At 35.9% G+C, this 15,135-nt stretch overlaps 1 protein-coding gene across 2 annotated transcripts in view; it reads left to right on the top strand.

Moving 5' to 3' along the window:
- Positions 1-13,263, top strand: part of NFXL1 (nuclear transcription factor, X-box binding like 1) — a 57,677-nt gene extending 44,414 nt beyond the window's left edge. For both annotated transcript variants that reach the window (XM_055140724.1, XM_055140725.1), the window contains 5 exons: positions 4,824-4,893; positions 7,932-8,036; positions 10,631-10,717; positions 11,630-11,683; positions 12,150-13,263. In XM_055140724.1, the coding sequence (XP_054996699.1) occupies positions 4,824-4,893; positions 7,932-8,036; positions 10,631-10,717; positions 11,630-11,683; positions 12,150-12,323 (490 nt within the window). In that variant the 3' untranslated portion in view covers positions 12,324-13,263. The remainder of the gene's footprint in view (positions 1-4,823; positions 4,894-7,931; positions 8,037-10,630; positions 10,718-11,629; positions 11,684-12,149) is intronic.
- Positions 13,264-15,135: the final 1,872 nt, after the last annotated feature.

Raw genomic sequence — 15,135 nt, 5'->3', positions numbered from 1 at the left:
GAGTTGGCTGTCACAGAACACGCATACCTGCCCACATACCTGCACAACTCTGGTGTTGGTGGCTGCCAGGGTTCTTAAGGGGCAGGTGGAGGGACGACAGCTGTCCTGTCTGAGGTACCCCAGTGAAGTTGGCCTGGCTTAAAAGTCTGGAGCCATCTCAGCAGCAAGTTGCTTGGTTCAAAGATTCTTTCGTGTGTCTGCATTATGGCCTTTGTTTCCATCTTTTCCAGAAAAATAAAGTATTGGCTTATGCCCTGCAGCGTGTGCCCACTTGCCCACAGCCCGCCTGCTGCCTGCCCCGACACTAGCCCTAAATGTGGCATTTGAAATCTTTTTGCATATGTGGGTCTCTGAAATAAGGCCAATAAATGAGCTTGTATAGCTGAGCCGGAGGTGGTTTGCAGGTGTGGCTCCCACATACCTAACTTTTTGCCGTTTAATTTCTTGGTATAAACTTGGACCCAAATTATTGGGCCCGGCCAAAAACATAACGGTAATTTTGGAATATCAGGAAGTCTGATGGCACCTTCAACCTGCTGATGCACTCGACCTGCAGGTACAGGTTTTCCTGCTGGCAGCACCATATCCCCACTTATTTATTTATTTTTTTGGTGGGGGCACACCTTGCAGTATTCAGGGGTTACTACTGGCTCTGCACTTACTCCTGGCAGTACTTGGGGGACCTTGTGGGACACTGGGAATTGAACCTGGGTTAGCTGCATACAAGGAAAGTGCCTTACAAACTATACTATCTCTCCAGTCCCCAGATAAAATATAGTGAATGTGTTAAGTTCCATTTCACCTGTTTATAAAGTGGGCTTTAAAAAAAGTTTCCTTATTTTTTTATTGACTCACAATGAGACACACAGTTACAAAGATGTTCATGATTGGATTTCAGTCATATAAAGTCAGTGTATGTTTCCCACCACCTGTCCCCAGTTTCTCTCCCACCATCCTTCCCCGCATCTATCTACCTCTATGTCAGGCACTTTCTCTCTCTCTCTCTCTCTCTCTCTCTCTCTCTCTCTCTCTCTCTCCTTCCCTCTCTCTCTCTCTCTCTCTCCCCCCGCCTTCCCTCCCTTTCTTTCTCTTTTGGTAATGTGGGCTTTTTGAAGTGTTTTATTTAGGTTTAAGTTGGGAATTTTTTTTTGAGCATTCATACTTTTAAAAAAATGCCTATTAATCTTAATTTTTTTTGTTTTTGTCATAACTAGTTTGATGCTCCATAAATTGTACAAACTTATTCTCTATAAATACTAAAATTTTTTTGAAATTAAAAATAGAAAATATTACAAGTTTCAGCATTACAAGCTTAGTAAGGAGTTGAGAAGGAAGGCAATTTTGCTGTAATAATGAGGGATGCTAATGAAAGAGATTGTTTTCCTTATTCTTGCAGGTTCCTAAATTCTCCCTCTTCTTTTTCCCTTTATCTAAAGGTTACCTTTCCCTTCTACCTTCGCTCAAGCCTTATGTTTGCAAGATTAGCTCTTTTTTCTTACTTACTTTTTACTTATTTTTTTATTTTATAACTTTATTAAAGTTAGCATTTTGGTTACAGACATTCAATATTCCAACACCAGTCTTACCACTGTTGCACCTTTCCACTACCATTATAATATCCAATTTTCCCAACCGCCCCTTAGGTCTGCCTCCATAGCAAGCCCTCAATAATTTGTTTTATATTGCTTGTTACAAATAATTTGCTGAAAGGAAGATAAAAAAAATGTTCTTAGAAGAAAGTTAGTGAAGATTGTTGTATCTCACCATGGAGCCATTAAGCCCTTGTATAAGCAATTACTAAGGTGTTGCTACAGGTTAAACTTTGTGTGTTTATATTTTGCTGATCAAGATTGTTTGCCTTCTATGTTACATACCCTCCAGTCTGGATCAGTGTTGTAGAGTTTGAGATGTCACAGCCGCATTCACATTTGGCCCCCAAATTTTTAATGGGTGGTACAGCTGGAGTTAAATTTTTAACTGGGTGGCAGCTTTGGGGGGTGTGTGTGTGACTGCCAGGGCTTCCAGAAGTACAGAGGTAGCCCATCCCAACTTTGTGAAGGCCTGGAGATTTCATTCACAAAACCCTCATGCCTGAGTTTTTTAACAAATTTATTTCTGGGTGAGACTTGTTGGAGCAGTGAAGTCCAGCTGGGAACATGGCGGTGATTGTGCAGTGTGGACGTTTCCAGCTGCTGGGGCTCTGTTTGTGCGGGCACTGGGCTCACCCACCCCCACTCCAGGGTGCCCCAGATGAGCTCTGCCTTGCATGGGCTCCAGAAGAAATTCTGCCCTTGTGTTTTTTGTTTTTTTTTTAAAGAAATATTTTATTGAACCACCGTGAAAACAAGAAAAAAAATACAAAGCTTTCAGGTTTAAGTCACAGTCAAATACTGATTAAACCACCATCCCTTCACCAGTGCACCCGTTCCACCACCAAGAACCCCAATACACCCCCCTCCCACCCCACCCCCCATCTAAGTAGCTAATGATATTCCCATTGTTCTCTCTATATATTGAGTACATTTCATATTTCCATACAGAACTCACTATTGTTGATTGGAAATTTTCCCCAACAATCAGGCCTGCTGAATAAGCATCATCTAATAATTTCTCTTCCTTGCTGAATAAGCATCATCTAATAATTTCTCTTCCTTGGCTATCGCGGCCGCGCAGTTTTGGGTTTCTAATATTTTAGCTCAGTTCACAGTCAAAATGGATGGCTGCAAGAATCTGCTCTGGTGCCAAAATGGGTTAGGAGACCTCAGGATCACAGTCAGTAGGCGCGGAGGCTCTGCTTCTCGTGCCGCGGCTCTCGGTTCATCTCTGGGCGGAAGGCGCGCCGGGAACACCTCCCCTCCCAGGACCACCTACAGGCTACATCACTAAAGAAAGTCCTACCTCCTGGTGGAGGGGTCTTAGAGGGTGGCTCTCACCGCGTGGCTGCTGCCGCTGCCGCCATTTTCGCTCAGAAAAATGGGGTGGAGAGGGAAAAAAATCCCTCCCCGGGCTGCACGAGGTTGTAGTTCAGTTCACAGTCAAAATGCATGGCTGCAAGAATCTGCTCTGGTGCCAAAATGGGTTAGGAGACCTCAGGATCACAGTCAGTAGGCGCGGAGGCTCTGCTTCTCGTGCCGCGGCTCTCGGTTCATCTCTGCCCTTGTGTATTTTTTACTTCTGATTTGCCAGTGCTTTATTTCCTATTTGAGATTTATTTTTTTCTGGTGTGGTATTAGCTTAGTTCCTTTTTTTTCCTTCTGTTTTTCCAGAACTCTACTAGTTCTCTGAAAAAAACTTGATATGGGAGCTGGAGAACATTATTACTAGAAATTGATTTTTCTGTTTCGTTCTCAACAGCAATTTGAAGTTTAATAGAATTTCTGTTTGATTTATGCTAGGGTGTGGGATTTGAGTGATTTTTATTTGCTATTAATGAGTTTGAATGGTTTCTTGGGGAAGTTTTGGATGTGTTTGGATTGTGCTGTTTTCCATTAACTTCGCTTTCCAGAGCTCAATTTTTTTTTCTTAAATACATACTTAAAGTATATGTTTTTATGTAGAATTCTTTTTTTAAAAAAAAATTTTATTAGTGTATCACCGTGAGGTACAGTTATGTAGAATTCTTATGGTCATTGTTACGTTCATTTCATTTACTTTGAGTTTAGTGAACTATTTCATGTCTCTTTCACTTAGACCGTTTTAGCTTCAAGAAAATTTCTGCTATAGAAATGTGAAGGGCTGGAGTGATAGCACAGTGGGTAGGGCGTTTGCCTTGCACGTGGCCGACCTGGGTTTGATTCCCAACATCCCATATGGTCCCCTGAACACCACCAGGAGTAATTCCTGAGTACATGAGCCAGGAGTAACCCCTGTGCAATGCCGGGTGTGACCCAAAAAGCAAAAGAAAAGAAATGTGATACAAAAAACTCTTACTTTGAAGAGTATTCCTAAATACAGCTATAGGAATAAAGTATAGCTAACTTTTAAGTTCAGAGATGAATACTGTATTTGTAAGAATGAACATATTCAGCCTTTAGTTAACCCATCATAAGAACTTTGATGTTTAGTGAAATTTTACAAAGAAAATTGCATGTTTTCTTACAGTACATTTATAATTTTATATGAACATTTAAAATAGTTTTTTTTGACATTAGTGGCTAAAATTTAGGTGTATTTGGGCACAGACGTCCATCAGTAAAGGGAAACAGAAGCAGGAAGAATGAAGGAAAGAAGAAAAGTGACAGGGAAAACTGTCATGTATGATAGCAATTTGTTTTATATATTGATGTAGAATTGTATTATAGCATTTTAAGTTTTAAGGGTAAGCATCGTTAACAATAAGTGTGTGGGGCCAGGCATATGTGAAGCAGCAAATTTGAAACACTGACTTCAATCCCCAGTGCCACATGTCACTACCAGTCCCAGCACCACCTGGTTTGGCAGCACTGAGCGTTGCCCTACAACTAACAACTAACAACAAATATAAAAATACTACCTTGTGTATTTACTACATTAAACTTCATCCCGAAGTTATGAATAAAGTTCCATCTAAAGAGAAAGATAGTGAAAAGAACCAAGAACACAGTGTTTTGTATTTCTTTCTTGTGGAGATTGCCCCTTTGGTATTTAATTTATTGATTCTACATAAAGGGCTATTGGTTTTCAATATCAATTGCTAAAATAATTTGAAGATAATTGTCATAGACAATTAAAATATTTCTCCAAAAAGTGAATGAATTCATTTTATAGCCTTGATTAAATTGTGCATAGTTTGGGGAAACTCTGCTGTAAAATGGTTTAAATGTCATCAAACCTTCTCTTTTTAGAAAAATAACCTCAGCTGATGTTAATGAAAAGAATTTCCTTATTTGTTGCAAAAATCAGTGTCCTAAAGAGGTAAGCTTTAATAGAACATCTCGGACATTGCTCTTGTTTTTTTTTTTTTCCTTTTTAGTTGTTCAATTTCATGTGTTTTTTGGAACCCCTAGGCATGTGGTTCTAGAGCTCATGTCTGTAAAATCTATGTGGTCAAGGTGGGTGCACATCTTTTTATGACATTTGAGGGTACTAAAACTGGAATGACCCTTGTCTTTAAAAATTTTCTCTTCAAAAGCAGTTTTAAAGATACTGTATACCTTTATGGAAAGAAAGTGTTTACTTAATACTTATTTGCCCCCAAGTACGATTTAGACACAAGATATAATAATAACTGTTTGGGCCATAGCAGATGGTTAATTGCCAGCAGGTTATTTTAAAATTCTGCCTTGAATTAATTAGTAGTCAGCATTCTTACATGAAGTTTTGATTTTTTGTTTTAAGACTGATGGTTTTATATTATTGATTCAAACTAAAAATACTCCCCTAAAGTGTGCCCAAAATTGTTCAGGGATAATAATTCACTGTTGCTTATTCTGGCAAAAAATTGAGAAACCAAAGTAGCCTATTTGTACAAGGCTACTTTTTGTTGTTGTTGGCCATGGGGCAGAGCCCATTAGTTCATTTGAGTGGCAACTTACAAAGGAGTCTTTTAGACTTTTTGTTACACTAATAGTATTCTTCAATTCTTTGTCTTTATATACTTATCAAAGTGTTTCTGATCTTTTAACTCAGGAAGAGATGACAGCATGATTTTAAAAATAATAGTGCATGGCATGTCTTCTGCTACAGTGCTTTTTAATTAAGACTTCCAGCATTTTTATGTACTCTTACCTACTCATTGGAAATCTGGGAATTTTAACATTTATGTAAGGTTTTTAAAACAGGATACAATTTCATGTAAAAAGTGATTATTTTAATAGTCCTTTTACAGAAGCAAAACCATGGCTGTGTGATATTTCAAATTGAATTTCTAAATTCTTCAAATCCTGACTCTTGTTAAAATAAATTTTCTTTTGTACAAATTCATATTTCAGATAAAACTTAGCATGTCAGTGTTTAATATTTGCTCTGATAGTACCTTGGTATGATACAGAATATAATTCAGCAATGGCTAATTTGCAACTTAGCATTGCCTTATATGGACTGCACTCACTTGCAATAAAAATGGCAAACATAATTTGGAAATTTGGAACTAATGAACTTGTTCAAGTTCAAACTTTTGGTCTTTTAATATGAAGTTAGGTAAAAAATCAGTATTGTTTCTAGATATACAAATAAATAGGATGATTTAACAAATGCAATAAGTAAATACCAGGATCCAAGACAGGAAAAGTGTGTTGTCAGTAACTACCGTCCAACTCAGTTGATGAGCAAAAAGGAACATCAAAGTCAGCAATCAGCAAAGAAAGAAATGGATTAGTAGAAGTGAAAGATAAACAGATTCAATTTGGGATTCTGAGATAATTTCTGGGTATGAACTAAGGGAGGATGTTGATCAATTTTCCGGAGCTGTGGATCATGCAAGAAAAAGTATATTAAATGGGAAACTAGAAAGATTCAAAAATGTGGAAGATAACAGAAACGCATTGGGATTCTGAGACTACTTCTGAGTGTCTTCTACTGGACCATGTTGATTATTTTTCTGGAACTGCAGGTCAAAGTAGAAAAAAAAATATTAAATGGAAAAGGAGAAGAAAGCAAAGATCATGAAAAAGTTTCTTCAAGTAGTATTTCCAGCAAATTGGCACTGATGGGCCAATGTATGTTCAATGATGTAACTAAGGAAAGATCAACAGAGCCAGCAAGTGGCAAAGGAGGAAATGGATTAGTAGAAGTAGAAGATACGCCTTCAGATTAGAAATCTAAGGAGAATGTTGGCCATTTTTCCAGAGCTGCTGGTCAAAGAAGAAAAAATGGATTAAATACACAAGTAGAAGAGGTAACAAATAAAGAATAAATTAACAAATAAAGAATAAAGAATATTCTTTATTTGATATTAAATGATGACCAAATTTACTCTGAATAATGAAAAATTTGATAAGTAAAAAAAAATTAATCAACCTCAGTCTAAAAAATAAAAAAGAAGAGGTAATAGACCCATCAAGACTTTGGGTTCCGCTATATCTCGTCAGGAGTCGAATTCATTCGCTGAATTCAGCCCTAAACCTGCCAGGGACTACTCAAGCCTCCAAACTCCATTCAGCCAAGCCGATTTCAGCTGGAAGTCACAAGGAAATCTGAGGAGTCAGCATTAGAGAACATGCGAAAATAGTTCTCTAGCTTCTTCATAAGACTGCCCGACAATTGGTTAGACTTCTGGTTGAACCTTTCCTGTCAGTGCCTTGACAGCTACCATTGCTGTTGCTAGAACAGCTCACAGCTGTTTAAACCTCATCAAGATGCACCTCATCAAGACACATGATTTCATCAAAGCATGGCAAAATGACTCTCACCACCACTGGACAGTGCAGACTACTGACAATCATGTTGTTGAGTCATGATTGGAAACTTTCTAACAAAATCTACTCTGTGTTCAGGGGTGGGTTGAAATTTCAATGTTTTGGGGCTGGAGAGATAGCACAGCGAGTATATTATATACACAGATGAAAGTACATAATGTTGATTTTTTAGCAAAATTAAACTAAACATGTATGTGTTCTGGTATGTATGCACATAGATTTCTGTAGGCATATAATAATATTATTTCTTGGTCACAGGGAATGTTATAATTTCAACTCAATATAACCTTTTCAAAATATTGCAGACTTATAGTAGATAAATTTTAATAAATTTTAAAACATGCCACTGGTTAAAACTTGATCAAAACTTGTGTGCGTAAGATTGTAAGATTACTCTTATGGGGAGAACATATAAAATTTTTATTTGTATTTTTAAAAAGGCTTGCAACATGTACATCGTTGAAACCATATGATACACAATGAACAGGAAACTCAGTGATGTCTCTTGGCCTGCAGGGTCTGATCCCAGGGAAGTCAAGGTAGAATAGGTTATGACGAAACTTAATTATGTAATGCTTTATGTTGGTTTTATTTCAGCTTCCTTGTGGTCATAGATGCAAGGAAATGTGCCATCCTGGTGAATGTCCCTTTAATTGCAACCAGAAGGTAAAACTCAGATGTCCTTGTAAAAGAATAAAAAAGGTAAATATTTTAAGTTATTGAAAATAATTGTCTATGTATTTTTTGGTGGTTCTTTTGATTTTTTTTTGTTTTAACTTTATTATATATATTTTTCCCCCTGCTTTTTGGGCCATACCTAGCTAAGCTCAGGACTTTACTCCTGGCTCTGCGCTCAGGTATCTCTCCTGGTAGACTCAGGGCATTCAAACTTGAAGAAAGTTAGTTTTCAGATAATGTAGTTGTAACAAAGGACTTGAATAGCAAAACTGCTGGTAGCTCTGAGGAAATAAATTGCATACAATTCAGCAAAGTTTATGAAGTCTCAGACTCTCAGATCTCGGTTGACTGAATGCTGTTTTTCCATTTCTCATTTTCTTCAACATCTCTTTTTACATTCTGGACTGCTTAAAGTTTTCTTTCTTGACCTCCATGTTTTTGCTCCCCCTCAGTTATAGTTGTGACTGTATTTTTTCCCCTTTGTGTTATCGTTCTATGGGACTAGTTCTTTTTTTCTTCTCCTTAAATTCACTATTTCATCCATTCAGCAAATAATAAGTTTTGTTTGTTTTTTAAGGATCTTTGCTTTTTGTTTATTTTCACAGTTCCTGTTATCATTTACTGGGTAGAAAGATACCAAATACTGGTTTACATTTGTAGTTTTCGTATCCTCTGGAATTACATTTTAAATATTTAAATTGAGCCACTTTTACATGTAAATCTGTGGTAAGAACTTTTAACCTGAGATAAATCTTTTTCACCCCCTCAAATCTCAAGTTGCTGTCCAAGTGCAATTTGCCGTCCACTAGAACTTTGTCAGTAACTCATCTTTCAACTTTGACTAAAGCTTCAGCAAATTTCTTGTCTCAGTAATTCTTGGATTTAAATTCTGCAGTGGGTTTTCATCACTTTTGGGAAAAGTTCTTTATAAGAAACATTTACCTATATATACACCAACGAGGCATCTATGAGAATCTATGGTACTACCTTTGCCTCCTTTTCTAGTCACATCCCCTAGCATTTATCTTTGTGATTCTGTTTCTTAAGTAGCCTAACATATATGCTGTGTCGTCTTTAATTTAAGTCTATATCTTTATATGTATTCTGTATAAAGACCCTTCCTCCACCCCCTCCTTTAATGCTTTGCTTACTAGAACTGTTCCTACTAATTCTTTGTTACATTTCCTTGTTTGGGATGGTTGTACTTTCCCTGATTCTCTTGGGAAGAGTGCTGCTTCTTCTTGACACTCATTGTTCATCACTAAAGAATTAAGATTCTAGAGATGTTTATACCCTTGTTTCTCATCTGTTAATAATGAAGATTATATAGTGAGTTACAGGAATAAAAAGAGAATGTGTATATATTATGAAGCATATTGACTGCTATGTTTAATAAATCATGGCTATTATTATTAGCTTAGCACTAACCATATTATTATACTTTTTTCTTTATTGTGCCCCTTGTTCTTGATAGTGCTTGGCTTGTAATAGATATTTTATAAAAATTACTTTTTTTTTTGCAAGGTCTTTGACTTTAATTTTTTAAAAAAATTTTTATTAGTGAGTCACCGTGAGGTACAGTTACAAATTTATGAGCTTTTGTATTTGCATTTCAGTCATACAGTGATGGTTTACTTTTTGATTGAGGGAAGCTGTCCTTAATACACACAAACACATTTTTCCATAGATATACATTTTTTTTTTTATTGTGGGAGCCACTGTTGACTGGCCCAATTATAACGTTTGGGAGTCACAAAGGCTATTTGGAATACTATATATATATATGCCCTAGAATAAATCCTGGACCTCTCACCTGCAAGGCATGGACTCTACCACTGAGCTAAGTGTCTGGCTCCCACACATGACTTTTGTCTTTAATGTTTTAATACAAGTTTTTTTCTTTGGCCTGTACTATCTTTGGAGGGAAAAACTGTATTTGCCTTAACTGAAAATAAAAAGTAAAGAGGATAATCCTCAAGTTAATAAAATAGTTTCACTATATACTTTGCTCATAGGATTTGGTGATCTGTTTTCTTAATCTGGTAGAACTAAAAGTCTAGTTTAAGAGCTGGTGGAAAAGGAGGAATTGATACAAATATAAGTACACTTAGAACAAAAGACACTGTAGCACTGTCCTCCTGTTGTTCATCAGGCACCAGTAACGTCTCCATTGTGAGACTTGTTACTGTTTTGGGCATATTGAGTACACCACAGGGAGCTTGCCAGGCTTTGCCATGCGGGCGGGATACTCTCAGTAGCTTGCCGGGCTCTCCAAGAGGGATGAAGGGATCAAACCCGAGTTGGCCATGTGCAAGGCAAGCACCCTACCCGCTGTGCTATCGCTCCAATAAAGAAATAAAATTATAAACTAGTAGATAGTGACAGTAAATAATTATTAGAATAATAATTTTAATTTTTTGGTACTCTTTGTAATTAAAAGAAAATAAGATAATTGCTTGAACCAATATATTTAACACAGTTTTGGTTCTTAGATATTAGTGAACGTGACTATTAGTTTGCTTCACCTTGAGCTGTTCTGAAAATTTTTTAAAGCATACAGTTTGAACTTAAGGAAAAAAATCTTAAAAATCTGAAATTAATAAAAAATTTATTTGTAGGAATTACAGTGTAACAAAGTACGTGAAAATCAGATTTCAATAGAATGTGACGAAACATGCAAGGAAATGAAACGGAAAGCATCTGAGGTAATGATGTGTTTACATTTTCTCTCATGCTCAAGGCCTTTCGCTCGTTTCATGAATTTCTTTGTGTATTTAAAAAAAACTATCAGTCTTTTTGTTTTACAAGAAAACTAGTTTCATAGACCACTTTGAGACTTTTCGTTGTATTTTATTGTCTGGTTTGTACTAGATTTTTTCATCCTCTTTACCATTTAGTGGATGTATTATGGGATGTAGTAACTCATTTTTGTATTATTTTAAGCTAGAAAAAATTTATGGAAAATTAGGGTAAATTAGTATAAGATTTTTTTACTGTTGAGTTACCCCTTTTTACTATTTGAGTTACTTGTTTGCTTCTTCAACACAATCCATGAATAGACTTTATTTTGCTTGAAACTAATGATATACCTCTGGGTAGACCATTTGAGGTAAATGGTCAACTTCAAATCAGCCAAAAAGTGTCATTTTGTAATTGATTTTATGTTCTTTTTTAAATTTCACTTTTTGTTTTGGGCCTATATGAAGTGGTGCTCTGGGCTTAGTTCTGGACTTATGTTCAGGGGACACTCCTGGTGGTATTCAGACCATATGTGGTGCTAGGGATCAAACTTAAGTCAGCTGGATGCAGGACAAAAACCTCAACTCTGTACTAACTCTCTGGCCCCCAACATAAATTCTTAGTTTAGTGATTGAAGAGAAAATGCTCCACTTTTAAAAAGTGTTTTAGTTTATAGTGTTAGAATTCTTTCATCCCACTCTTACTATGCTGTACTTTGGTTGATATTATTTCTCAGTGTAACATACATTGCTCTTTAATAATTTCTAAAATAATGATCACAAAATTATTACAGATTAGTGTAGTCTTGGTCAGAAGGTGTGAAAAATTCTTTATAAAATTAGTAATTGTAGTGTTTGCTTACACTTAAATGTCTATAGATAAAAGAGGCAGAAGCCAAAGCTGTTCTTGAAGAGGAAAAACGAAGACAACAGGTAAGTAGAGAAAATACTCAGCTTTTATATTTGCTTGCATGATTGATAGTAATTATTTGGACACAAGGTATGGTTTTCATGTTCAAAGTTTTTGGAGTTCATTACCTCCAAAGTGCTCTAGATTTTCCAGGTTGCTTTAATTTCTTTGGTGGGAAGGGACAGTTTTGGGCCACACATGGTTAGAGTTTGCTCTGTACTCTTGCTGGTGCTCAGGAGACACCATATGTGGTGCCACGGTTAGAACCTGGGTGAGTAGCATGCCAGGCAAGTGCTTTTAGCCCCTGTGCTGTATCACTCTGGTCACTTGAGAAGTTTTTTTTTAAAAAAAAGAGCATATAAATTATGTAATGACTGTGTACCATTGGAAATTTCTGTAGTTGATTGCATGACTAGATAAGCATCAAGTAGAAATTTTAAATCAGTGTGTGCATTCAAATATAATAAAAATAATACTGTTTTGATTTAGGCTGAACTGGAGGCTTTTGAAAACAGACTGAAGGGTCGTCGGAAGAAGAACAGGAAGAGAGATGAAGTGACAGTTGAAGTAACACTATGGCAAAAATACAGATACTATCTCCTTTCAGTATGTGCACTTGTGGTAGTGGTGTTTGCATGGTACATAGCTGTTGATGAGAATTAAACATTTTTATATGTTACTGTATACCTCAAATTAGACCTTGACAAATTGTTAAATTTAAAATATTAGAAAATGTATATTGTAGAACATGGTACATATTCACATTAATTTCTGTATTCTCTTCCAGATGTTAAAAAAAACAAAATGTTAAGCTTTATTCTAATTAGCATACTAGAAATAGCAAACTGTCTTTGTTTAATAGTTGGAGGCATGAATAAAATCATAAAATATTTTGTAAGTTAGTGACAGAGTAACATGTTAACTGTTCATTGTGCTTCCTTGTATGAATAACATTGCTGTTCCATGTAATATTTTAAACCAGCTTTTTTGGAGAAAGTAAAATTAAGATGAAACTGAGCCATATGCCCACTAAGAAATATTTCACAGTGTTTTGGTTACTTATTAAAAGGTACTTTCTTGATCATGTAACTTTGTACTTTTTTAGAAAAAGATTCTCTTTTAAAAAATCTCAAATTATCATATGGAGTTATATAATTAGATTCTTCAAGTTGGCTTATTAGTGAAGATTTTTTATTAGTTCTTAAACAATTTTTATCTAGTATGTTCTCAAAGGAAAATGGTTGCTGGGGGGAAAAAGCCAGGCTAGATAACTTATACGTGGCTATTTCTCATGTTAGAATCTTTTAACTGAAGTTAGCATGTTTTATAAAAATTGTACATGTCTTTTCAAAGTAATAATAAAAGAAAAACTAGTATTTTTAAGCAGTATGTGCTGAGCACAGAGCTCAGGAGCTTTATGTACATTATTTTTATTTCTAACCACCATGATCCTCTAAGTAGATTTCAACCAAAAATAGTTCTTATGAAAACAGACTGATAAGAGAAATAACTGTATGCCAAATCTGTTTGAATTGTAAGTTATGTTTCTTTCATTTAAAATTTTTGTATGATTAATGTTTTCATTAAAAAATTTTATAACAAGTTTGTAACCTAGTATATTTACTCTTTTTTTTTTTTTTTGGCTTTTTTTGGGTCACACCTAGCGTTACACAGGGGTTACTCCTGGCTCATGCACTCAAGAATTACTCCTGGCGGTGCTTGGGGGACCATATGGGATGCTAGGAATCGAACCCGGGTCGGCTGCGTGCAAGGCAAACGCCCTACCCGCTGTGCTATCGCTCCAGCCCCTAGTATATTTACTCTTATCCAAAATGTTGGAAGCCTTAAACTTTAGTCTATTATTAAGCTTAACATAAAACTTTAAAATAATTGCAATTAGTAGTAAAAATTCAAAGTGTTTTAAACAGAGGTACAAAGAAATGTTTTAAAACTTTGGTGAATTTCAGTTTTGAAATGTCATGTTAATCAAGTATTAGCTGATATGTAAAAGTTAAAGGGCAGTCTTTTTTTTTATTATTGAATCACCACCAGATATAGTTAAAAAACTTTCATTATTGAGTTTCAGTCATACAATACAATGATTGAATACCCATCCCTCCACCAGTATACATTTTCCACCACCAATATCCCTCCTGCCACACCTACCCCTCCCTAGCCCCTGCCTCTGTGGCAGACAATTTCCTGTTTACTCTCTCTATATTTGGGCATTATGGGTTACAATACAGATACTGAGAGGCCATCATGTTTGGTCCTTTGTTTTCAGCACACATCTCCTATCCTGAGTGATTCCTCCAGCCATCATTGACTTAGGCGTCCTTTCTCTGTCCCAGCTGCCTTCTTCCCCTAGCTTGTGAGGCAGGCTTCTAATTGTAGAGCAGTCTTCCTGGAAAGGTGGTCATTTTTAAATGGGCATTGTATCTTTATTTATTTTACACATTTAAAATCGTTATCAAATAAATTATTGGTTTGATGTTTCAGGAGTTCTAAATTAAATTTGTTATACTCAAGTAATGTAATTACATTACTCAAAAATAGTATCAAAAAGTATGAGCAACTAGGTGTTTACTTGGGAAACTTTCATTTATCAAAAACTTGACCATAAGGTCTGAAGCCTATTTTTTGACTGTTGGGCTTCTGGGTATTTTTTTCCAATAATTTGTGGAAAAGCATTTAGCAGAGGAAAGAGATTAAATGAATGATAAATTAAGCTGAATGCTGGTTTTTTGTGTGCGCTTGGTAGTTGAGTTTAATTTACTTACCTCACAGTCACATAACCATTAATTCATTTCAGCAACAAGTGTACTTCCTGTGTGACAGATACTTATTAGGTACTGGTTGTAATGATGAGCCTTTTAAGATATTTATTTTCATTTATACTTATTTTAATTTTATTTTTCAGGGAAGTGTTAAAAAGAAGAGAGCAGGCATAAAATACAAATGTGTGTGTGTGTGTGTGTGTGTGTGTGTATTTTAAACAATGTGATTTTATATATGTTTAAATGTTATTAAGTGGTATTATTTAAAGAAATGGTTCAGAAAGTGATGAAAATGAGAAATGAAAGGGTCACTAGCTATTGTACATTGGGGAAATCTCTCTGAAATGGGGATGCATGGTTTATGATCCAAATTTACCTTCATTTGAGGACCCGAAGGAGAAGAGACGTCAATGAGAGAAAGCATACAGTCCCTCAATGGGAGAGATCCTTGGCATGTTTGAGGATCAGAAAGAAGAGCTGATGTGGTGAGAGATTAATAGGAGGAATAGTCTAGGATTAGTCCATATTGTGCTCAGTAGACTATGATTTGGAACTGGGGTTTTCTTCTAGTTGCAGTTGACACCTTAGGGAAGTTGTAAGAGGGAATCTTTGTTTTGTTTGCTTATTTGAAAATTGACATCTGCCTCACACACAATAAAGAGAAAACTCTTCAAATACCAGATCAGAAAGGAAAGTGG

Source organism: Sorex araneus, chromosome 5 (assembly GCF_027595985.1).
Source record: "Sorex araneus isolate mSorAra2 chromosome 5, mSorAra2.pri, whole genome shotgun sequence".
Classification (NCBI taxonomy): Eukaryota; Metazoa; Chordata; class Mammalia; order Eulipotyphla; family Soricidae; genus Sorex; species Sorex araneus.
The sequence above is the reverse complement of the archived record's forward strand: the minus strand, read 5'-3'. Positions and strand labels throughout refer to the sequence as shown.